The 26,760-nt window shown below is 39.5% G+C and overlaps 3 protein-coding genes across 3 annotated transcripts; 2 read left to right on the plus strand and 1 right to left on the minus strand.

Annotated features, from left to right (window-relative positions):
- Window positions 1-1,921: 1,921 nt before the first annotated feature.
- On the plus strand, window positions 1,922-3,601 carry LOC124126721. The gene has a single exon (XM_048392090.1). The coding sequence runs from the start codon at window positions 1,922-1,924 to the stop codon at window positions 3,599-3,601; it is 1,680 nt and encodes a 559-aa protein (XP_048248047.1).
- LOC125377955 lies at window positions 3,602-5,710 on the plus strand. The gene has a single exon (XM_048392091.1). It carries the CDS (start codon window positions 3,602-3,604, stop codon window positions 5,708-5,710), a length of 2,109 nt encoding a protein of 702 aa, XP_048248048.1.
- A 7,597-nt stretch (window positions 5,711-13,307) lies between these two features.
- LOC124120797 lies at window positions 13,308-16,437 on the minus strand. Its single transcript, XM_046483660.2, has 6 exons — window positions 16,325-16,437; window positions 15,921-16,014; window positions 14,972-15,075; window positions 14,703-14,778; window positions 14,376-14,497; window positions 13,308-13,925 (listed from the first exon to the last, which is right to left on the minus strand). The coding sequence occupies exons 1-6, from the start codon at window positions 16,356-16,358 to the stop codon at window positions 13,846-13,848; spliced, it is 510 nt and encodes a 169-aa protein (XP_046339616.2). The 5' UTR covers window positions 16,359-16,437; the 3' UTR covers window positions 13,308-13,845.
- Window positions 16,438-26,760: the final 10,323 nt, after the last annotated feature.

A 26,760-nucleotide genomic window follows, 5' to 3' on the forward strand; every position in this document is an offset into this window, starting at 1 on the left:
TGTGCGAAGCAAAAGCCTTCATTCAAGTGGAAGTTCTATTCTCATGAGACAAAAAGCAAAGGCTGAAGCGGCCAAGATTCGACTGAAATTCGCTGAACAGGAAGCAAAGATGGAGAAACAGCGAGCTGAACTGGAAGTGAACCTGAAACTTCTTACTTCACAGCGTGAAGTACATGAAGCCGAGGCAGAATTACAAGCTATGCAGGGAGTCTTGGAGGTTGACAAGAAATCAAGGCGAGACGACCGTTCTTCCCAGACATTGGCGAAGCTCGAAGAAATTCAGAAATTTGTGGAAAACCAACAAACCTTTTATGAGTTTGAAACTAGGATACTTGACCAGGTTGAAACTGTGTCCAAGAACCAAGACATACCCGTAAGTACGAGTACACCTCACAAAGCCGGGCAGAGTAATCGCAACACAGTTCATGACCTCAAGTCCTTCCATAACCATGGTGACGACTCCCATACTCAACCAAGGCAAGTACATGCACCAGAGGCCTCGACAATTCAACGTGGTACTGTTCCACCAAATAGTATGCTCAACCCTGCAGCTGAACCTTATGTCCCAGACATGACAGCCTCTCCTGCATTGGGACATGCGACAAACCAACTGGGTTTGTGTTCAGAACTCTCCAAATATTTGATGAGGAAAGACCTCCGTCTCTCGCGGCTGAGTAAATTCAACGATAAGCCGGAGTATTTTGCTGTGTGGCAGAATAGCTTTACACAAATTATGTACGAACTAAATGTGTCGCCACAGGAGGAAATCGACTTGCTTGTCAGGTGGCTTGGCCCAGAGTCCAGCAGACAAGCCGCTAGTATCCGTGCTGCTAATGCTCATAATTCACTTCGTGGCCTTCAGAAGATCTGGGAACGACTGGGAGACAGATATGCCAGTCCCGAGCTTGTGGAGTCTGCACTCAAGAAAAAATTGTCTAATTTCCCTAAACTCTCCAACAAAGATCATGATAAACTCTATGACCTGGCAGACATTGTGTCCGAAATTGAGTCTGTGAAGGACAATCAGAGGTACTCAGCCCTTCTGGCGTACTATGACTCTTCAGCGGGCGTGACTCCAATTGTGAACAGGCTTCCCTACGCTCTTCAAGAGAAATGGACAAATGAAGCAGTCAACTACAAGGAACGGTATCATGTTGCTTATCCTCCCTTTTCTGTGTTCTCAGAATTCATAAGCAGACAGGCTAGAATACGAAATGATCCAAGCTTTCTTTATGACTCACAGTCAGCGCCAAATTCCACAAAGAAATTTCATCCCTTGAATATCAACCCAAACTTCAAACTGTTGTCAAAGAAAACTGACATCGGGGAGAAAGACAATGTTACGGAACGAGTTAGACTCTGTCCCTACCACGATAAATCGGAGGGACATACTCTTAATTATTGTAAGGGGTTCCGACGTCTGTCTCTGAGTGAGAGAAAGGACTTTCTTGGTAAGCATAGAATATGCTTCAAGTGTTGTGAATCAACTCAGCACACTGCGCGTGAATGCAAGTGTAGCATTCAGTGTTTCTTTTGTGGGAGTGTTCATCATGCTACCGCCATGCACAGTTACAATGAGGGAGAAACCTCCGCTAAAGTTGCAGACAGCAGGACTTCGCTGAGGAAGCATGAAGGGGAGAGAAACGTTACCGCTCTGTCGGCGTCACATCATGAAGAGAAGCCAATAACGATGTCAGCTTGCACACAGATATGTGATAATTTGGTTGGCGGCAAGTCATGTGCCAAGACTCTGCTAGTCAAGGTATTTCCAAAAGGATGTCCAGAACAGTACTTATTCTCATAAGCTGTTATCCATGATCAGAGCAACCAGTCACTTGCAAAAAGTGAGTTCTTTGATAATTTTCATGAAGATGGAGATGAAGTTGAATACACACTCTCATCTTGTGCTGGTTGTGTGACAATGTCTGGCCGACGAGCATCAGGATATGTCATTCAAGCCTTAGACGGGTCCTCGTCATTACATTTACCTACCTTGATAGAGTGTAATGAGATTCCAAATGTGCGAGAGGAGATCCCTACTCCAGAAACAGCTATTCATCATCCTCACTTAAGGGACATTGCTGAGTACATCCCACCTATTGATTCAGGTGCAGACATTCTGTTGCTCATAGGACGTGACCTGCTAGCAGCTCATCATGTACTTGATCACCGCATTGGACTGCCTGATGCACCGTATGCCCAGAAGTTGCACCTTGGCTGGGCAATAATTGGGGAAGTCTGTCTCGGGCAGGTACACAAACCGGATGTGGTAATAGTTAACAAGACTCACATGCTCAGGGATGGTCGAACAACAATCATGGAGCCCTGTCCTAATAATTTTGAAGTGAACGAGAGAAATGACTTTGAGGAGAGTGTCTTTCAGAAAACAAGACTTGACGAAACGCAGACTTTGTCTATTGAAGACAAGCAATTCCTGAGGATTATGGATGCTGAATTCTCAAAGGATAGTGATGGCTGTTGGACTGCTCCACTACCATTTCGACAAGATCGTGCCAGGCTGCCATGCAACAAATTCCATGCCATTCATCGAGCAAAACTATTGGACTCCAGCATGTGCAAAGATCAAACAAAGCGAGAACATATGACAACATTCATGGTGAAAGTCATAGACAAGGGACATGCAGAAATAGCCCCTCCATTGGAAAAGGATCAAGAGTGTTGGTACTTGCCCTTGTTTGGTGTTTACAATGCCAAGAAACCAGGACAAATCAGGGGTGTATTTGATTCATCTGCGAAGTACAATGGCGTCTCTCTGAACAGTGTCCTAATGACTGGTCCTGACCTCACAAACAATCTGTTGGGAATCCTTCTCAGGTTCCGAACAGAATCCTTTGCAGTGACGGCAGATGTGGAGCAAATGTTTTACTGCTTCAAGGTGAAGCCATCTCATCGTGACTACCTCAGATTCTTCTGGTACAGAAATAATGATCCAAGCCAAGACTTGATTGAGTACAGAATGACTGCTCATGTGTTTGGGAATTCACCCTCTCCTGCAGTCGCTACCTATGGTCTCAGACGATCAGTGGAAAATGCTGACGTTGATGTGAAATGGTTCGTTGAGAATGACTTTTATGTTGATGACGGACTGCTGTCCGTCCCAACAGAGGAAAAAGCCATCGATCTGATTCAGAGAACCCAGAGTGCGCTCCAACATGGGGGTAACATAAGACTACACAAGATAGCCTCCAACAGTCGAACTGTGCTAGCTGCGTTTGATGCAGAGGACCTCGCCAAGGACATCAAGGACTTGGACTTCAACACAACCACTCCTCCACCTCAAAGAAGCCTTGGCCTATCCTGGGATATTAACAAAGACACTTTCACCTTCCAAGTCTGTGCCGAGAGGAAGCCCTTCACCAGGCGCGGGGTATTGTCTACCATAAACAGCCTCTACGACCCTGTGGGCTTTGCAGCACCAGTTGTCATCAAAGAGAAACTGTTGCTTAGGGAACTAATGTCAACAACCTCTGGTTGGGATGACCCCCTTCCCTCTTCTTACTTATCTCAGTGGCAGAACTGGTGTGACTCCCTCAAGAATCTTGAAAATGTTGTCATCCCAAGACCTTATTCAAAAATCTGAATGTCTGATTCCCTTACCAAAGAGATTCATATATTCTCTGATGCTTCGAAGGAAGCAATAGGTGCTGTTGCTTACCTCAAGATGTACGACGTCAATGGCACCAGTACACTGAGTTTCTTGCTGGGCAAGTCCAAAGTAGCCCCACGTCATGGACATACCATACCTCGGTTAGAGTTGTGTGCTGCTGTTCTATCTGCAGAGATGGCAGATGTCCTACTCCAGCAGCTTGACATTCAGGCAGAATGCCTGCATTTTTTCACAGACAGCCGCGTCGTATTGGGTTATATATGCAATGAGAAACGAAGATTCCATGTGTATGTCGCAAACAGGATTGACAGAATTCGCCAATCTTCACAACCAAAACAGTGGAACTATGTGCCATCAAACATAAATCCAGCTGATCAAGCAACGAGGTCTGTGACATCATTGTGCTACAGTGATAGCCTTTGGTTAAGAGGACCTGATGTCCTGAGCCAAAGTGATACATCTGATATGTGTGACTCACAACTTTTCTCGCTTGTCGACCCAGACAATGATAAAGAGGTTAGAGCTGAACTCAAGTCGACTAAAACCTCAGTCTCTATAGCTGCGCCGCAACAACTTGCCACTGATCGCTTTACGAGATTTTCTAGTTGGAAAAAACTTGTAAAGACAATCTCACATCTGAAACACATTGCAAGATCCTTCACCAAAACTAACAGTTCATGTGTTGGTTGGCACCAGTGTAAAGACTTCAGAAATGTAGAAGGATTTAAGGATGCAGAGGTCTTCATTGTCAAAGCAGTCCAAAGGGAAGCTTACTCTGAGGAGATCATGTGTCTGCAAAACCAGAAGCCACTTCCAAGGAAAAGCTCGATCTTGTCCCTCTCACCTGCTTTAGATGAACAAGGCGTTCTTAGGGTAGGAGGAAGACTGAAGAACAGCAAACTGACAGCGTGTGAGATTCATCCCATTATCATTCCCAAGAGAAACCATGTTGCAAAACTTCTTGTACACCACTACCATGACAGGGTAAGACATCAAGGAAGACATCTGACGGAAGGTGCTCTGAAATCGGCAGGTTACTGGATTATTGGGGCAAAAAGACTGGTGTCATCTCTAATCAGCAAGTGTGTCACGTGCAATCGGCTCAGACGAAAACCAGAAACTCAAATGATGTCAGATTTGCCTCCAGACCGCTTGGTGCCATGCCCACCATTCACTTATGTTGGTGTTGACGCTTTCGGACCATGGGAAATTGTGACTCGTCGTACAAGAGGTGGTAGTGCAAACAGCAAACGATGGGCGATATTGTTTACCTGCCTAATGATACGTGCAGTACACATTGAACTCGTTGAAGAAATGACAAGCTCCTCATTCATAAACTGTCTCAGAAGGTTTATTGCCTTAAGAGGGGAAGTCAAGCAATTCCGTTCTGATAGGGGAACAAATTTCATTGGTGCTATTGAATCCCTTAATGTCACTGCTGTTAATGTAGAAGATGGGCCTGTGCAAGACTTCCTGTACAACAATGGTGTGGTTTGGTTGTTCAACACCCCTCACTCATCTCACATGGGAGGTGTATGGGAGCGAATGATTGGGACTTCTCGGAGAATACTTGATGCTATGCTCCTGAACACAAAACGGTTAACCCATGAAGTACTCTCGACCCTTATGGCTGAAGTGACGGCAATCATCAATGCTCGACCTATCACATCCATCACGACTGACCCTGAACAACCGATGATCTTATCACCTGCAATGTTATTGACTCAAAAAACGGCACACACCCCAAATTTTGATCTGTCTCTAGATGTCAAAAATATATGCAAGTCTCAGTGGATGTATGTCCAGACACTTGCAGAAGAGTTTTGGCGAAGATGGAGACTTGACTACTTGCAGAGTCTTCAAACCAGGTCGAAATGGAAGATTTCCCAGCCTAACCTGCAAGAAGGAGATGTTGTTCTTGTGAAAGACAATTGTGCAAGGAATGAGTGGCCTCTTGGTGTTGTGGAAACAGTGTTTCCTGGACAAGATAACCTTGTCCGCAAAGCCGCGATTCGTGTGTACAAGAACGATAAGTGTGTGACTTACAACCGTCCAGTTGTGAACCTTGTTCGCTTGTTTTAATTCCACTTGTGTCTGCGAGATATGTGACATTACAGCGACATTTCAATTATGTGTGATTTCTATGCGAAATCAGAAGGGGAGTGTCTTGCCCCTTACGAGGCAATATTTTACGGACGCTTCACTTTCTATCTAAGTCAATAAGAGTTATCTTTTCTTACCTTTTTTTTCAAACTTCCGGAAAAAGCACGTGTTTCAAATCAGTGGTTTCTACACCTACTCAAAGGTCTTATCACCATTACTCAAGTGCTGACATGTACAGGTTTTTTACCCTTTTGTACTACGGGTTTATAATGATTAAAGAAACAATACAAGCATCTTTTCGAAGTCGTTATACCCATCCTATCCCGAGCAATAACATGAAAACCATCTAAACTTGGCATATGCATTGATCACCAGCTTAACTTGTAACTTTTGCTGTTTTGATTTTGTTGAAACAATGTTGACAGTCTCAAAAAGCTTCTAGACTTCGTGTCCGAGCCAAAATTCTCATACCAATGCATATTTTATGCATGACATTATACATGTGCAATCACCACATGCTCAAATATTGCCTTATCATATTTTTCAATATAAATAATTTCTTGTGTTTACATGGAAAGTTTGAAATATTTCTTGAGAGTATTTCTGTGATTAATGCTACTGATAGTTCGTTATGGGTGCGTTTACAATTACAACTCAACACAGCGGCCACAATTCTTTGGAATAAATATCAATATAGTCTCGCTATTTCCATACAAAATGTATACATGTACCTGTTGATGTCTCGTGGGTAACCTGGACACAATTCATGGTTAATATATTCACAAAATTCCTGACACATACATCTGTTAATTTGCAATGCAAGTAAAGGGGATAACATGCGGGCCTCAATTGACAAGATAGAGTCCAATACGTCCACGTTGCTATGTCCTGTGATTAATGCCACTGATTGTTCGTTATGGGTGCGTTTACAATTACAATTTGTCATCCAATCTGCTTGTACGAGTTCAATAGTCGTATCTGCCATATGGAGTTAACGTGGCGTCAACTGTAATGCTGCTTCATTTACGCATTGGTCAGAACCTGTACTGGTATTTTTAGCTGTTACTCGGTTTTACAAACACATTTATAGTAACAACTTGACCTAGTGTATTAAAAGTGCAGGGAGTCTACATTCTAGTTGCCGAATCCGCCACACGTTGTGCAGTGTTGCATCCCTTAACAGCCAGGATGTGCTGATGTTGAGTTTAGTGGGTGATGCAACTCACTTATAATCTTTTATCTGTCAGCAAAACACAAGTAGTCATGGGTTTAACACAATGACGAAATGTCTCCGATCTGAAATGCTTTGGTCCTGCCTCAAACAGTTAACGGACACGTTGTGAAACCCTTGTCAGTGAAATGCTGTTCAAGACATTATATCGTTATTGTCATAAATTTAGGATTTCAGGGATCATTTAGTAAGTAGATCGAAGAAGATTTAATTAACTATTTGGACTGCAGGTAAAAAAATGTATTGTTTCAGATTAATCGAGAATTCTAAGTTCTAACTAACTAAGTTTATTCAATGATTTTGATGACGCAACTCCTGGCGATGTTCACAGCTCTATGCAGATCTGTACGATATGATGGTTTGTAAGCTTGCAAAACATATTTTAAACGTACATAAAGATTACATTTGGTTGCAATATTTATTTTCAATCTAGATCATATAACATGATGTTTGAAGTAAGAAATCTTTATCCAAATATTAACTTTTCACGTGGTATTCAAAACTTGGCAGTCATCATTGAACGTTATTTTAACAAGTACATAGTTCATGCCACAATACAACGTGCAGCCAAATCACGATATCCCCCATTCATCCTTGCAGCGTTTGAGGAGGTGATCTTAAAATAATCTGTTCATGGTTAACCCCAAGGCTGAATGTCCAACAATGCACTAGTCTTAGGATTTATAGGGTTAGAACAAAGAGAGTTGTCCTCCGATGAGATAATACTTCGAGATCAAATTCGTACAAGTAACCTAATGCAAAAGTATCAACACTCGTCAAAAAGACAAGCATAAACTCCAGATTTGCTGCAGGGTTTGGTCATAGTTAAAGTATTGATTGAGTACCGATAGTCTTTTGATTTCCCAAACCAAAACTACTACCGTGAATATAGCTGAACAGTTAGTAGTAGTTCTTTAATTAAGGCAGGATTGTAGTCAAACTAACAACTGAACTACTAAAAATACTTAGGATGCATAGAAATGTATCTATATGACAACACTTTACAAATTATTGATTTATATAATGAGTTTTTTTGTTCCTAAAAATATCCAATCGTCTGTATGGAAAAGTATATGACATTTCCTAAGATATGTAATACTGACATCTCTATTATTTAATCTAACTGTCGAAATGAAAAAGGAATTGGTTTAGTGTGCATTGTATCGCGCATAATGTAAATGTTAGCAACAGCACCAAATAAACACTTAAACCATTCACTGTGTAAATGGTGTTGCATAAATGTGAAATTAATAGTATTTACCTTTTTTTAAAAAAAACACACACTTTAATCACACATAAAGCTGACGTTTGTCTATGTGAACATCAAACTCTATGTATATGTTCTGTTTTATTCCTAATTTCGATAAACAGGTTCGCGTTTAATCATTTCCCACAACTTCTAACATGCAACGACATTCCATTGATGAGATTATGCAGTACTATGACTGAGTGCAATGCAGTGACGTCATAATTTCGATACTAAATCCATTCTGCGTAAGCAATATAAATGTGACATGTAAAATGGATATGAATTGTGTTTTTGTTTGAAATATACTGCAACATCTTTGACAATTTGACATTGAGTCTATAATTCTTGGTTGCTTGGCTTCGTGTCGTACCATATACATGTTTTAGAATACGACGATTCACGACAGTCCCTCATGCTTGTTGTCAGGGATCGGACAACCTCACGTGACATGGTCTATGTGATTTGGTCAGTTTGTTTTGGTAATATGTGAAGCTGTCAATGTAAGTGTGTGATAATGGGATGTACCACACGGCTGGGGCTCTAGACTATGTAAATATAAGAGAATAACTGGTCTAGATTATCCGCAGAAACAGATAAAACAAGTTTGATTGGCAATAGATAGATATTGATGAATATAACATATTTATTAGTACAACATGATTGACATTGAAGTATTTTTAAGTACATGAATATGGTTTAGCTATAGTATAGTGTGAAGACATATTGCAAATAATTTGACAATGTTAATCGCAAATTGATTTAGACATTTAACTTAAATTGTTAAGTTTCTGAAAGTTGGGCACGCTTATGATAGAGAACATGTAAACACTGTGTAATACAATCCACAAAGTGTGAGTAATCATCCTGACTAGAACGTATTACTTAATATTAATACTTAATACTTAATCCATGACCCAACATGAAATGTTACGAATCTATCAGTGATATATTTAAACTCTGAAAAGGTAATTATGTTACCCTAGACTAGTGTATACACTAATGCAGTGAACTAAAAGAATAGTTGAACTAATAGCACATATTACTTACAGTCTGGGTTACATCTCCTTCAACAACTCCGGGTATCACACAACCATGTACAGACATGTCTTGCTCAAAGGCTCGATACATGCATGTCGTTTTTCTGTCAAGAGTTTTACACATATTGTTTGTCCACCTTGCAGAGACACATCATAAATTTAAAACACCTTCACCGTATCTAAGAAGAATATGGTCAACCCCTATCTTTACCCCTGTGTTTTGTCTGGCGGTGCGTCACAACTGTTGAGATGTGGCACACTGCGATAGATTGCCCTTCACTAACAGGACGTTTGTTTGTCCTCTTTACAGTTTGCACTGCTCACAAGTGCACAGATACGGCGCAGTAAATTCTGAACTCAACCACCCAAACTGAAGTAATCACACTGAGGGGAAAACGACGCGAATGGATTACACAACACTTCATTGTTGTTGGGGGTGCCACCAGATAAGTGCGGGGTCCTTGGTGCTGTCTGAGCAACACGCGTACTTACGTAAAGGTGAAACTGTAATATGACGTCGCACTTTGGGTGAACGTTGAAGTCAAAGTTATAGAAGGTAAAGAGATAATTTGAAGATTGAGAACAATAACATAAATAGTCCTTAGCTAAGCCTAATACCAATAATATGAAGTATGTTCAGGGATGAGACATCAGATTGTACCATCATTCTTATCAAGTCTTAGGTAGTTAAATACATATATTAAAGGTAAGTGTTAATGGAGTAAAAATGTTTTCTTCTTGATTGTGGACGGGGTCCTATGTAAAAACTCCTACATAATTATTAAACATATGTTTGTTTGTTTGTGTTTAACGCCGCACTCAGCAATATTCCAGGACGGGGGTCTGTAAATAATCGAGTCTGGACCAGACAACCCAGTGATTGATATAATGAGTATCGATCCACGCAATTGGGATCGACGACATGCATCAACCAAATCAGCGAGCCTGACCACCCGATCCCTATAGTCGCCTTTTACGGCAAGCATGGGTTGCTATAGACATATTATACCCCGGATCTTCACGAGTCGATCTCTTGGAGGTATTTATATTTCTATGTATATTATTATCAATAGTAGTAGGTGTTTTGGTCTTAAGAAACTCATGCTTGTCTTAAAAGGCGGCACACGAGATCTGTAGGTTAGGAGCTCTGATGCATGTCATCATGTCACAATTGCATTGATTGATGGTGATAAAAGTCAATCATTGGATTATCTGGTCAAGATTTGATTATTTACAGACCACCGCCATATAGCAGGAAAATTGCCGACTGCGGTGGTACGCAAAAAAACAAACACGAAAACTGAATAACCTCAGAGCCATACTACAGTCTACACAGGCGTAACGTTTCAGAGGGACAAAAACACTGTACAAGACTGTTGTCATAAACAAGGGATGACTTCAACTGTCCAAGAGACACTTTCAAGGAAGGTCGATTAACAAATGTGGACCATTATTTGTGTCAAGTTTAATAACTCTGCTTATCATAGAGGTAAGAGGGCGGTCAGGTAGCCTGGTGGTTGAAACGATTGCTCGTCACGCCGAAGACACGAGTTCGATTCCTGACATGGGTACAATGTGTCTGGTGTCCCCCGCTGTGATATTGCTGGAATATTGCTAATAGCGGTGTAAAACCATCCTCATCCTCACCCACCCAAATAGGTGATATTTACTTGATTGCTTTGGTATGAACTAGCGATGAGGCGTCTGCAACGCGAGAAACATATATGGGCTTTTGACATGCTGGAAGCGTGCAGTGGCCAATATGTTCCATGTTTCACAGTCTGTGAACAGGTACCAACAAACCCTAAATGTTGATGACCGAGCCCGTACAGCGCGTCCCATGTCAACGACAAAATTACAGGATCAATTGATCCCAAACCAGGATCTATGAAATCCACCTCAAACCGGGAAATCAAATTACTTTTACCAGGCTACTGAAGTACGAGTTACCGCTCAAACGATTAGAAATGTACATGTAGCTCATCTCCATTGCTCAACGGTCATGTGTTGTGCCGCAGCTAAAAAAATCGTCATATTGCCAAAAGACGTTAATGATGTACACGACGTCAAAACGGGGGGTAATCGTTGCTTGTAACGGGTCATGTTTACAGATGAGTCCCGGTTCACTTTGCACTTCCTTCATGGGATTGGCCATATCTGGCGATGTCGTAATGAACGTCAAGCCAATAACAACCTGAGACATCATGACAGATTTGGTCTGAGGAGGCAGCACTGTGACTTACCGAACCCAATTCTATAATGTGCAAGGAAAGGATACTGGCGAGAACTTTCGGGGTCCCGTTTGCAAGGCCTGTTGGTCGAGGTTTTGTCTTTCAGGACAACAACGTCCGTGCTCATCGTACACGAATCGTCAATGCTCACCTCCAGCAGCACAACATCCATAGAATGTCATGACCAGCAATGGGCCCAGACCCAACTCCACTGAACTCGTCTGGGACACGATACGTCGACCACGTTGGCTGGACTTGACCAGGCGCTACAAGAGGAGGACAGACTTCCTCAAATCGCCATTGGGAGACTCATATACAGTATGCCTCGTCGAGTCAATGAACATTTGAAACTTCTGGCGGTTATTACGCACTACTGATCCAAAAAACGGTAAAAACGGGCGGACTGTGAAGTTCTTAACAACATTATATTATACAAACTCTATCTTAACCATCGTCTTGCCCAGCAATTTCATCGAAGACTTTACTATTTTTATATCCCAACATATTTACGCGTGTAGGATAGTACTTTTGGTAATAAGTGAAAATCCTAGTTATTCCATAACTAAAGTTTACATACAATAGGGGAATAATTAATACTCTAATGGCGTCTCGGAAATAAAAAAAGAAAATGCCCTTTTCAGTTACTATGTGTAAATAAAGGACGATACCATCAAATATAATTTGAGATAAGTAGCTTCCAACTGACGTTATCAATGATAAAGTCATTGAGCCATTTCACATATTTTTTTCTGAGTAAACTTCAGATAACAATTCCAAATAATTGTTCTAAACTTTTGAAGCCTCATTTATTCAAGCATATGCCCCTTTCGAAATTCAAGTGTATACAACTTTGAAGAGCCGAGTAATGTGAAACGTATGGTCAAGCTCTGTGACCCGGCTGTGACATTGTGCACAAAGTCGTGGATCATTTCTTATGCTCGCCGCAAGACTCATTTAACTTATATGTTGATATATCTGGAATGCATCTGACTGCGATATTTAGAAATAATCATCCACTCACTCTACCACATCCAGATTCAGAGACAATGATTATTCTCATATTTGACAGATTAAAGAAGAAATAAATGCAGCAAAGAGAGTTCGGGTGATCCTCGCACAGTCAGGCTGGTTAGGCCCATCATCAGCTCAGGGCCCTTATCCCCTCTACATGCAGCCCAGGCCAAGAAGTGCTGCCTTGTCGAACCCACCGAGGACTTTTCAGAGAATGTGAAGACTCCCCAACACTGCAGCCTTCTGCATTACCCTGAGTGCCGGAAGGGATTGTTCCTGGCAGCAAACCCAGGTACTCTCGATATGTCAGTCAACAGATTGGGAGGTACCAAAACTAAGGCACCATTAGGGAGTCGGAGAACTTGGTACTTGGGATGCAAGTATGACAGGTCTGCATGTTTGCCATGGTTTTCATGAATCTTGTCACCTTCTTGTCAAAAGGGACATAGAAGTCAATGGTAATGATGATATCATTGGGTCTATTAAAAAGGACTAGATCAGTTTTGTTGGTCTGGATAGGTATGAGGCTATATTCGGGCCTTTTCCAAAGAATTTTATAATCATCGTTTTCCATGATGCCCTCTACACATTCTGGGTCGTACCATGGATCGACCTCTGTGTCAAAACCACAAGCATGGCGAACACCATAATAAAACTCCATCATGTCGCTTTAATACTGTGTTTGTGCCAAACTGGGCATCCGCTGACAAGGTGTTCGACAGTTTCATTAAATCCATTGCATATTCTGCATTTGATATTTACATTCTAACTATTATTATCCGATTGCCAACACTTTAAAAAACAACATTCTCAATAATTACTACAATGCGTTTATTAAGTATGACATTCGAAAATCTTGTATGCATGTAAGTACTTGAGATATGCGTCGTCATCTGAGCCTGGTAAATGTAAGATAAATTAACAGTTGCTTATACTATCAAAGTGACTAAAGGGTTGATGGCAGTTTCTATTCATCGGTGTTTGGAGAGCCACGTCATCAGAAAGTGTCATCAGTATTGTCTAATTGTACGTACGCGAACAGTAATTGTTTTGTGTCCCTTTAGCCAGTATACCGTATCTTTGTTAAATTACACGAAATCACTGACAAAATCATTTGACTTAATACATGTAGCAAATGTACAAATGTCCAATGATTGACAAAGATGATATGTTACTTATATTGTACTGAATGCACCTACAAAGAGAAGAACTGCAATCATCAGAGTGAGTTAAGATTTAACGTCATATCCGCATTATTTCAGCTTTACAGCGAGGAGACAATCATTATAGAAGGGTTAAAAGTAATAATAAAGTGACACACAGCTACAGAGCATGTTTAGCAGTTGACTGGTCTATCAACGAAGAAACGCCATCAGGATGAAGGGAAGGAAAGCAAGGATCGTACTGCACATCCTCAGGTTAGAAACTCCAGAATCTACACAACAGAGAGAATACATTATATATATTAATTACATGACAGTCGTTCTGACAGATGTGATAGCACACGCAGAAACACGCATTATTTATCTTCACTACAAGGAGTACAATAAACATCGTCCACCAACAATCCTGGGGTAAAACAATAACACGAGCCTCGGTCAAGGCACTTGCCATTTAATAAATTCATCACAAAACCAAGTTTATATATTTCCAAATTGATTCTTATAAAACAAAATTCGAGTATAACTATGTTTATTTGATAAAATCCATTTATGGTAACTATTAAACTGAACGTTGTATACGCTGAACGTCATAGTGTGCATAACAGCGAAGTTTCGTTTATGCAAATAAAACTCAAATGTGATTGAAAACAACAAACTTACAGTGGGTGGGGGGACACCAGAAATGTGATGAGCGAACCACTAGACTTCTACATAATACTTACTACATGTAAGAGTTTCCAGTCTCGCCGAAGGCAACAAGACAAGTGTAGATGCTTTGACTCCAGCCACACACGTGTCTGCTTCACCTGCGTCGGTGAGACATTCGATGTAGGTCTTCAGGGGCCTTCAAAAACAATTTTATAGCAGTGGACAGAATAACACGTTGCCTGTTTTCTACATGCATGATGTAAATAGCATTGAATTCTTTAAATAGCAGATGACATCATATGCTACCCTATAAAAACGGATAATGTACAATAAAGATAATCCGAAATTGATTCGTTTAATGCAGGTTAACAGTACAGTTTGTATTATAATGAGGTATTTACTCGCACGCTCTGTTCCCAGCTAGATCACTTCCCCAGAAGGTTCTTTGGCATGAGCAAGGTGAGACCAAAGCTGCAGCTGAAACCAAGGAGAACCATTGCATCAGTTTTCTCGTGCTCATTTCAGATAAATTGGAATAAGGAACTTGTATAACATCGTAAATTTAGGAAGCCCTTATATTTACCACAAACGCATTTCTCACAAAAAGAGTTGTTTTTGAAAATGGCAAGATAAAAATCCATTATTGACCATTTAGTAGGTAATTGCTTACTGCAGGTAGCCTCTTTGATTTTCGTGGCCTCGGCTACTGTCAGTGTGCACCCAGCTGATGATCCCGCAGCTGCCTCAAGACAATTCAGGTACGTTTTCAGGTGTCTGCAAAGATACTTATATTAAAAGTCATGTTGAATCTCATCCTAACATTACAGATATGAATTTATTTTACTAACTGCAAATCGTATTAGCTGATAACTTCAGCAACGAGATAATACATGTAAGCACCCTTGTTATATTTCTTTTTGAATGTGTGTTATTCTCAACCACAAGCTAACAAGAATCTAAAGCTGAGTAAAGCCCATGTGGCAGAAAAATGTCGTCATTGTCGGTTTTATTAAATGTGTATGAAACTGATTTCATCAAAGACGACACGAAATATGTTGCTTGTCAAGGATCAGATTGATTAACAATAATTTCAAATTGTGCTCAGTCTCCATGGTGATCTGTTTCTCCGTGCACATGAATCGGAAGTTCTGCTCCAACCAAAGAGTCAAGTGTCCCTCTTTGTTTGAGCAATATTCCAGCAGTTCTATACTTTGGCGTCAACCTGTCACAATTTTTTAGGTGCAAAAATTTCAAAGAGGCTCAGGCGACTCTTGATTGAAAGTTGATTTGTCAAGCTGACAACACTCTAGCCCTTTGTAAGGCTTTCAAAAGCATTATTGAATACAATGATGTCAGATGCAGTTCCCTTTTTTGACCTATACCCAAATGTTCCAGTGTTTGATAATGATTAATATTCACATGCTATTGATTTAATGAGAATAGTACTGTAGACTCGTTTACTTTTTGTAGACATCTATGGAAATATTCTTTTCTACTTTCTCACAATAGGATAACTGTGAAAAAAACATTCCCTTGTGCACACAAGACATTCTTCACATTGCTAAATCAAAGCAGGCAAATAGAAATAACCATGTTGTGCAGAAAATTATCACACTTACGTGCAGTCTGTATCTGTCGTTTCACCACTGTATGCATTGGTACATTCAGTACACGCTGCAGCGTCAGCGTTGATATAAGCTGGTGTGAGGACACCTATTATGTAAGATTTTAACTTTGTCACAAATTGCTATAATTTTTCTCATTTCATCTGGCTCAAAATATTGAATAACATGAGCTGCAATGAGACAATATATTGACATACATTGTATGCGTGTTCTTAAAGTTACCAATGCAATATCGGAAACATTAATACACATATCAGTTTATGTACGAATATGCATTGTTATTTCAGAACACAGCAGCTACAAAGGAAAGGTGTGACAAAGGAGAGTTTTCAAACATTAGTTATCACAACATATCGATATCACAATTAGGTGTAAATAACATGAAAAAATTAACTCACACAAAAGCAGAGGAAACACCGCCATCGTCCACATCCTGTACACACCTGGTTGTTGTCTGGCCAGACGCCGCCACACATGGGGGACATGGAGCTTTATAGCGTGTGTTGCTAAGCTGTAGTCTGTTGCCAGTGACACAAGTTTGAAGCATGCCCCCATACACCTGTGATTTGTGTCTACTTTTAACTTTACCACACGCGGTGATCTTTTATTTTATGGGCGTCTGTTAGATCTTTTCGTTTCCTACCGCTGATCAGAAAGACTTGAATAAAGCGTTGGTGACCTACTAACTACTTTTGGTTGAAAAAAAAAGCGGAAAAGTTTTCTTTCTGTTTTCTGACATACATAATCAATTGTTTCATACAATTATCAAAAATGATTAAATAATCATCAAGGGAACTTCACCATTTAAAAAAGATTACATGAATGCCTAAAACGTTTTTTAAACATTACTGATCAGTTTACGAGATGAGTGAAACCTCTGCTATTAGAGCTGAAATGAAATGTATCAAATGCAAACTAGGATCATTGAAATATATTTCATATTCCCAATCACAAATTTGACTCCACATTTCAGTAATATATGTTCAGATCATAAGAATGAAGATAAGTGTCATGTAAATAATGTAGAAACATTATGATATAAAATGAATTCGTTTACACTGGTCTGAATTGGTTTCAGACAGAGATATCTTCTGCAAAGCTGTAATGTTATGTATAAAGTCATAACATATTTTAGTAAGTTTTGAAAGAAACAAATATTCTGCTTAGTTGTCCATAATATGGCTGCCCATATTCCCCGTAATCACCTGTACAGTATAGGACTTTATCTGAAGCATGAGTAATAGAATGCTTGTCTTAACACTAACTGAAATCCACGACCCATTGTTAATAAAACAGTTCTCCAAATCTAGAAAAAAAAAACACGTATAAATCATGCACTGTGATACCATGCACTACGCCACGCGGCAATCCTTTCCCCACCAACAAACGAGTCAAATCTTGAAATATGTATGTTGCAATGAAGACAAGTACACAGTTGTGACTCCATTAACCAATACTCATGAGGGCGTGTCGTTTGGTCGCTTTAAAAGTTTAACATGTTGTTGATGGTGACATATGAGCTTATACATTACTGCGGTGCATAAAATCAAAAGTATTGAATCATGTAGTGATAAAAGGTGCAAGGATTTGAAGATATGCTCAGCTTTGCGCAGACACATGTTAGTTATCCAGATGTTCAGTGTACAGATTATTGCTAGAATCAACTGACTCTGAGTTACATGTACGAGATTACTTATGATTGTGGAAAGGGTTTTGGTTTTAGAATTGCTGAAGTACCGATACTATCTTAAAAAAATAATAATGCATCTCGTTATTGTCTTATGATTGAGCCCAGCGGAAATAAAACTGTTGTGAATGTAGTAAACAGTTATCTGTGATTATAAAATTGAAGTGAGATTGAAGTCAAAATAACAACTTGAGTATGAAAACTGATTCTGACCCAGAATTACTTATTCTTTCAAGGATTCATTAAGTTGGTTGGTTGGTTTGTTGTTTAACGCCGCACTCAGCAATATTCCAGCTATATGACGGCGGTCTGTAACGAATCGAGTCTGGACCAGACAATCCAGTGATTGATATCATGAGCATCGATCCACGCAATTTGGATTGATGACATGTATCAACCAAGTCAGCGAGCCTGACCACCCGATCCCGTTAGTCGCCTTTTACGACAAGCATTGTCACCTTTTACGGCAAGCATGGGTTGCTGAAGACCTATTCTACCCCGGAATCTTCACGGGAGGATTCATTAGGCCTTGAAAGTAGTGGGAGTTGCTTTCTCAGAAACAAATAATATTTTGATCATAGTATTGTGATGTTAAAAGGAGGATAAATTAAGAATATAATATGTGTATGAATCTTATGACGCTGATTGAAACTTTCAAGCAGAAATAGAATGAAACATCAAAGACAATTTAAATCTTTAATAAAATTCGAATGAACTTGATGAAAGTCTTGACCCATGTTTACATCTCACATACATGTGTTGTTGTTGTTCTTTGTCAGTCTGTTTCAGTTTTCGTTCTTAGTAAATAAAGTTTCCAGGAACCGGTACGACGACCTCATGATCACAGAGTCAGTGGTTGGGATCAGTTTGGTTTGCGTCACATTTGGATTTGTATTTGAAGCTGCTAAAATAGTTTTGGACTATCAAATCTATGAGATTTATTTGTGTGAAAGTATATCTTTGAAAATAGATTTTAGTATTGATTTGTACATATTGAATTATTCGAAATTAGTTATGAAGAAGAAACATGATTTGTAAAATGTTCATAACAAATAGATAAAGGCAGTCCATCTAAAGTGATCTTTAATAAGAGTTTGTGAGTGTTGACGGCTATCAGTGGTTCTTCAGGGAACTTGTAAACGCTATATTTGAAGCACGGCGAAAAGATGATGAAAAGGGACCACCTTTACAAACTAAAAGAAACTGACTAAAACCGACACTACTGGATTGCAGGACGTAAAATGATTCATTGTTGTTGTGGGTGCCACCAGACACGTTTTGGGTCCTTTATATTAGCTGAGCAACAAACACACTTACGTTAGGGTGAATCAGTGTTTCACCCTGACGTAGCACTTGCAAGTTGAAATAATTTTGAAGTTTACACAATATATCCATTGGACGCAAACTCAGATGGTTCATACTGTTTGGCCTTCACTCTATGAAGGTTCATACTCCAATGAACTCACACAAAGTGAAGGTCAATTCTGAAGTATGTAGAAGGTTAAGTGATAATTTAGAGATTGAGTACAATACAATAACTCTGTAGCTAAAGTAGCCGAGTTTGTAAGTTCAACAAAGCATTTCAAATTGAAACATAATTTTGATATCTATGTAGATATTTATGTTCAAGGAAATGGTCCGTGACCAGACGGTGATTTTTGAGATTAGTTCAAAGACTTAATTGCTTATTTGATAGCTTTTATGAATACAATATAGCTATTCATCAGGATTTGTGAATTGCAGCGTCTTTGAGTCATTCTTTAATGCTCGTGATAAGAATGTCATTACTTGTGGCTTGCCAAGAGTCATCATACTGCTAAAAACCTGTAGGTCATACAATCAGAGGTGATTTCGCTATTATTGACAATAACAACCTTCGTCAGTTATTCAAATACAGTGAACAACCTCCTACACAATTTAAAATCATTATGGATTCTGTCGAAGAATATTCCCCCAAAATGGGCCAGAAGAGAAGAGGAACCTGTTGATTTTTTTCTTTGGCAGTGTGTCACATGATGTGACATGACATGACAAGAAATCTGCCAAAACCATGCATCAGTACTGTCAACTTAACTCTAAATCCTTAAGACATGTCCATTCCTATTTTGTACTCGATTCCATAGCTCCATAATAATCCGTAAAAAGAGAGATATATTACTGGGTCCATCAAATGTACCACAAAATCCCTTTCTCAAAGACTAACCATAATCCTAAATACAATTAAGGAAAGACTTTCTTTATATTAACAGAACGTATTTGAGACAAGTGGAATTAGTACCATGTGGATTCTCAAATACTCAAAGGATTTGCCTGACTTTTGGCGATCTCAGAAAAGAACAAAGTTCTATTCCGTCAAAACATTTGATTTTTCAACTTTGTGTACCACTATCCCACATGACAAACTTAAGGGAAAACTTCATTCCTTGATCCATGGGGCCTTTCTTACAAGACGTGATGAACTAAGATACAGTTACGTTTCTCATTAAGAGGTTCAGGACAATTTGTGGAAAATGAAAGCAAATGCCATCTGAAGTTTACTGAGAAGACGATGTGAAATGCTGGACTTCCTCATTGATAACATTTACATAACGTTTTGGGGTAAGACATTGAGGCAAGAAGTAGGCAACCGCATAGACATGTGGACATTTCCAAATATGACGCATCAGTGACAAAAATAATGTCCGATCCAATTCCCTATTTCGTTCCCGAGTTTTTTCAGGTGAACATATGACTCGCATGTGCATGTGTTCGTGACGGGTGCCACCGTTTGGGCAGAATACGCTCACCTTTTGTCGAACACCTGGTATCATTACTTTTGATAGTCAATCCTATACACAAGCTCATGATATAGTCTGAATAGTACACTCGACTCGACGTTATGCAGAGATTTCTATTGGATATGAAAATGGTTTTGTCTGCTTTAGAATGTTAAAATAAAACTTTGCAGAAATACTTAAAAACTTTGAAATCGTTGTAATGCTATAATACTAAAATATATTAATATGACTGGGTATAACTTCATTTATAAAAACAATGCATGTATGTACTCGAATCGGAATATTGTAATAGTTGGTGGCTGCTCGTGAACAGCAATTTCCTCAAATTGGCCGTCTGTGAATAAGGTTAACAGGACGTTGATAATGAATAAGGTTAACAGGACGTTGATAATAATACCAAGCTGGACTTGAATATTTACAGGTCTCCATAATAAAGCTGGAGTATTGCTGAGGAAGGCGTAAAGCATGGTGACAAGGCATATCAATGAACGACAGAGTTACTGGAAACATCATATATGACCATAATCATTGGTGATGCACGGCCGAGGCGACCTCATTTCCAATACAAGATGACGTCCAAAAATGCTTTTCTGATATAAACCTCTTTGCCTATTTTACAGTCACTTCTGAAGTGTAAACAGTTTCTTTTTCATTCTTTGAATACCTTAGAAAGGACCAGGGCAGCTTTCCCTGGTCTGAAACCTTCCTCTTGGAACTCTTCCCGTTTCTCCCTCGCCAGTTGCCCTTTTAAGACGTCCTGCCTTGGACATGACCCAAACCAAATCACTTCTCGTGCAGTTGTAATGTTGTCTTATACTCCAGAACAAGAACATGACATAACTCACCTTTGGGCCCAGTCTCCACTGCTATGACTCCATGAAATATACTCAGCGCAACTATTGAAGGACTGTCTATATGCTATTGGGCTTAAAACAATTTCCGATAATTTTGAAAACATATTGACTGAACATCAATAATCCGACATAACCCTTTCCATATTCATAATAAATATCTGTTGAAAGCAGAGTTGAATGTACGATTCTGACCATATTAAAAGCATGTATTTATGAATCACTATCACATTGTGTCCGCCATCACCCATCACAAACGCATGCAAAAGCAAATTAGATGGTCACCTGACAACACACGGGAACCTAAAGTTCAAGTCAAAGCAGGTACAGAGGTACAAAACCATGGTATTAATTTGATTGATTAAGTTATGTCAGTTTCAAAGAAAGGTGAGAACAGAAAAAAATGTAAGATATGCTAAAACAGTTGTCCATGTTTTTATCTGCTGGCATCAGACTTTGCAAAGTCTGTATTCATCCTATTCTTTCATTTCAACCAAGCCACAATCAGAATGATTAGATCTCCCTCATAGCCTGAACATTTGATAATTCAACTGTTATAGCCTTAGGAGTTGTGTCCCTTTTGTGGATATCATTTGGCCAGAAAAAAAGAAGGCATGATTTGACTTATTCAAGTGTCTGTCGACTAATGGGATATAATTTAGCTATTCTTCTCATCTTATATCAGTTCATTGGCCATATCTTCTTTGATCAATAGCTTCACTGTAGATAATCTCGACAAGTGTTTACAGACTAGAGGGATATACTTTACATTTTTCCATATCTGATATCAATTTCTTTGAACAAATTGTTTTTTATCATTACCTCAACTTTCGCTGTACATAATCTCAACTAGTGTCCGCAGGCCTAAGGGAGAATTGTTTACGCCTCCAAGTGGTTATATACCCGGTGAATGAAACACGTGTTACGGGATAGTTTCAAAATTGAAATGCAGAGGTTAACCAAGAAATCAATGCGCACAGAACTAAATTGTGGACTGAGTAAATGGTCACAAAAGGTCAGTGAATAAACAATAAACTCTATTTGAACACGTAGTTTTAGGTTTAGGGTTATTGGCCGTAGCAATAAGTAACATGTTCTAATATTTATTTTAGAGCTTTCACTCCGCGCTTGATTCCAGAAACGGGATGCACGCTGGAGAGGTTCAACGCGTATACATAGTGAGTTCTGCGTATTTTATTATGATTGTTCAGATCGTATGTGGTTAGTGTAACAACATGCCTTGACTATTGTGTATTTGTCAATTTTCCACAACTTCAACCTTTCATGTTCATGTATTAACATTAACCCCGATGCTCAATGATACAGTCTCTGTTTACTGCGCCATGAGTTAAACATTCCTCAGAAATATTTACAGGCCTCCATCATGGATGATATTTGTCAACTATGTGTAAGGGGGAAAACACTTTGTTGTATATACATCCTTCCGAGCTTTTCTAAACTAAGCCATTCTTGAAAATGTGTCATATCTAAACGTAAATACCATATGTCACAACCTAAGAATTGTATTTTTTTTATTCCAAACATATATGTCTGGAGAGTTGTGGAAACCTTTGAAGTGATATTTGTCTTTGAAGCATAGAGTAAAAATGTTTCATCCCTTTACTTTTTCACCCGGGACATCAGTGAAACAATCTTCTTTTGATGGACGGGCGGACTAATCGTCTCAGGCGCAGCAATTCGCTGTGCAGAGTTGCGTCCCCTAGTTACACAAGAAATGTTTGATCGCCGGTTTGAACCCCATGTTGCCTTGATTACGTTGCTTGGTTTGTAAGCACCATACCCGTGGTCGTGGGTTTCTACCTAAGTGGTAAACATAAGAGACCTGGATCACTTTGGCCTTTCTTCCTACATCAAGCTGACAAGTCGTGATATAACTTGAATACAGATGGTGTTGCTATATGGCTGTAATATTTCCGATGCAACTTTAATAAGTATTCACACTCTGTTGATGACGACCTTACAATTAGCTGCAGTAAATAACTTGTAAGCTGATGCTGCACCTAGAGCAGCCTGGGTTAACCGTTATATCCACTATTTATTCCATACATGCTTTTATATCCAAGCAAAATTTGGGATATGATGCCAAAAACGTGGGACACCTTTGTAGGCGTCAATGAAGTTTGTGAATAAAAACCAACAATCGGTAATATTGGAATGTAAGTTAAGACATTAATAAAGTCATATTCTACCACGACATTGAAGAACGCTTAATTCTGATCGGTTAAAGAGAGGTTTCCTTTTTGTTAAGGAAACCCTTTTAAATACAGTAAGCCTTTTTCACACAAAAAAAACGTGCGCATAAATACATCAATAGCCCACATATCGATTCATAATAATAATGGCTGCCGATCGATCACCACTAGTAACTGTATACAAGCCAGGTCTCTAAACATTTCCTCGTGGCAACATAGCCGGCTCGTCTTCTACCAAAAAGGCGTCTGTTCAGTCATTCTCCAGGTACATTGGTATTCCCATTGCACCAGCATTCCCCGTAAATCTACAGGTTACAGTTGAACCATCATAGATTGGGGATTGTCATCTTGCTTCATGTAACTTAATTGTCTGAGACAATGTAAACAACAGTGTCAGCCGTTATGAGTTGTGAGTAACCGTGATTTAGGTCAAGTTCTGCCACATGTTTTGCGGTGGAGAGGCGTTTATTTTGACTTTTTGTTATTTATGGGGGTAATTGTTAACCAATCAGACTCACACATGTAAAATAAATAGAAGAATGTTAATTCATCTTTGGACGAAGTTTGATGTAGTCCTACCAAAGAGTAGATAGCTCTTATTTATACACTTGAAACCTCAAGCTAAAACACTCAGTTCTAAATTAATAACACAGTAGGTTTATCTCTCAAATGCCCCCTGAAGGTGATTTGGATCAACCTCCAAACGTTTCTCTTCATGTGTATTGCTACTGAAATTCTATTTATGAGTATTGTACGATCGCTTCGTATGATCCGCTACAGGATTACTTCCCCTTGTCCAGGGAGCGGCCGCCGTTAACAAGTGCAATCGAACATCACGTTGAAGCACTCTTAAACATTCGCCCAATTAGATGCAACATGAAATCAGGGGTGATAACAGATTTACTGTCAAACATATTTTACTTGTCTGCGAGGACTTGATAATGTTATCTTGTCCCAATCGCATAAACCGATGCTCATGAAATCAATCAGTGGATGCCTTTATCACACTCGATTATTTACAGACTGCCTAGATATGAAATACTGAAATATCCGTCAGATAAACAAGATAAGAAGTGAAGTCGTTTTTTTTTCATTTTTAATATCATTTAAACACTATTCATTAGACCAAACACGATAACACTATGGGTGGATAGGCAATAACCAATTGTCATTTTATATAACAAATAGAAAACATTTACTCTGTGTGAGTGGTTAGTGGCCAAAGACGAATTAGTGAGGACCAGTGAGGTCAATTGTTACATAAAAGACAAATACAAGAATCACTGACATGCAGGTCAGAATAACACACGGGACGTGTACCTTTCCTGTGCTTCTGGCTTTTGGTACATGTCATCGGTAAAACATTTATTCCGATCTGGACGTTTACAGTTGGCGTTCCACATTGCAGGGGCATCCACACTGATGAGCAGCAGGAAGTGCACCAACTTGCATCCATGTTAGATTTATGGTCTGTTCCTTTTCCAGTGAACAAGTGTCAGTGATACAGAGCAACACTAATCGAAGACGAATGAATGGTTATCATGATTTAATGTTTTTAATGTTATTGAGTATCAGCAGTTTGTTGTACTAACCTTTCGGAAGGCTCATCGAATTTGAGGGACAATATTGAAGCAAACGGAATTTCATATATTAAGAAAATATTTTTAAGGCTCCCTAGCTGCAATTCACTTAAACTATCATCTAAGGCAGTAATATTCGTATAGGGAGCCCTAAAAACTGGAGATGAGGGCGCCAACTAAACAGAGGAGCAAAGGAAAGTATATCATTTTAAAAGCATAGTTTACGACATCATGTATATACAAAAAGAAGTCTTCCTTTCTCTCCAAATATTACAGTGTCCTTGTCATCTGTAAAATTTTCTTGACAGAGAGGACACTTATCCATGGAGTACGCAACCTGCAAGAAGTAGGATCTTATTAAATATACATATCGTTATAAGCTCAGTAACATTAGAATCAGGTATGTTGAAAAATGTAACTGTTGTAATTGTCTGATTAAATTTTAAGTGCCAGACCCTTTTTAAATAATGTTCAGTTACGTTAACATTGGCATGATGTTCTCAGTCCACACCATTTTATGACTTCTCAAGGTACATAAGATAATTAAAGTAACCAGTAAACGTCATTTGTAAAGTACTTTATAAAGTATCAAATGCAAAAGATTACAAAAGATAATGGTCTGAGGGGATGCCTTCCGTTCACGAAACAGGAAAAATAATTTCGATTGCAATTTGTCATGGGTTTGGTAGGATTTGACAATATATTGACCGGACTAAACATAGGACGGGTCATTTTGTTCTACATAACGGAACACACACACACACACACACACACACACACACACACACAACGCTATATCAGTGAACTATTATTAAATGCGACGTTACATCTTCTTAAATAGAAATTGTGTACACTGGCCCTTCAAACGATTTATGAAAAAACATGTCACGCAGTTTTTATGGTGTCCTTTAATGTCCGAGATACTGTGATTGTTGTGCGGGGATCTGCTTTCGCTATTATGAATATATAAGCTGGAGGGTGTTGAAAATCTGTTGTGTCAGTTGCCACGACCCCAGTGTGGATTCCTGGTAAGAACGGGTTCCAAGAAACGTATGCTAGCTGCAAGAGGTAAATGATTTGATAGGGTGGTCAGACCTGGTTACTTGGTTGTGGGCGTGACATGATGCCCCGATGATGTTGATCGTTGGGCATAAAACCCATCACAGGTTTGTCTAATACATGTCGCGATCATACAGCTGGAGTATTGCTGAGAGCGGCGTTAAACAACAAACAAACATATCGCCACGCCTTACATACAGATGGGTCTCAGTCAAGAAGAGCTTCCGCAGTATACATATCAAGTTACTCCACTAAATGTTATTGTACCTGTGAAGATCAGTGTTAGAACAGGTCTTCAGCAACCCATGCTTGTCGCAGGAAGTATCTAACTAACTCGCTGACCATGTTGATGCATGAACTCGTATCACAATTGCGTAGGACCCGCGAAGATTCCGGGGTAGAATAGGTCTTCAGCAACCCATGCTTGCCGTAAAAGGTGACTATGCTTGTCGTAAAAGGCGACTAACGGGGTCGGGTGGTCAGGCTTGCTGACTTGGTTGATGCATGTCATCAATCCCAACTGGGTGGATTGATGCGCATGATATTAATCACTGGATTGTCTGGTCCAGACTCGATTATGTACAGACCGCCGTCATATAGCTGGAATATTGCTGAGTGCGGCGTTAAACCAAAAACCAACCAACCAACCAATCCAATTGCGTAGATG

This window comes from Haliotis rufescens, unplaced genomic scaffold (assembly GCF_023055435.1).
Source record: "Haliotis rufescens isolate VD_foot unplaced genomic scaffold, xgHalRufe1.0.p SCAF_109, whole genome shotgun sequence".
In the NCBI taxonomy this organism is placed as follows: Eukaryota; Metazoa; Mollusca; class Gastropoda; order Lepetellida; family Haliotidae; genus Haliotis; species Haliotis rufescens.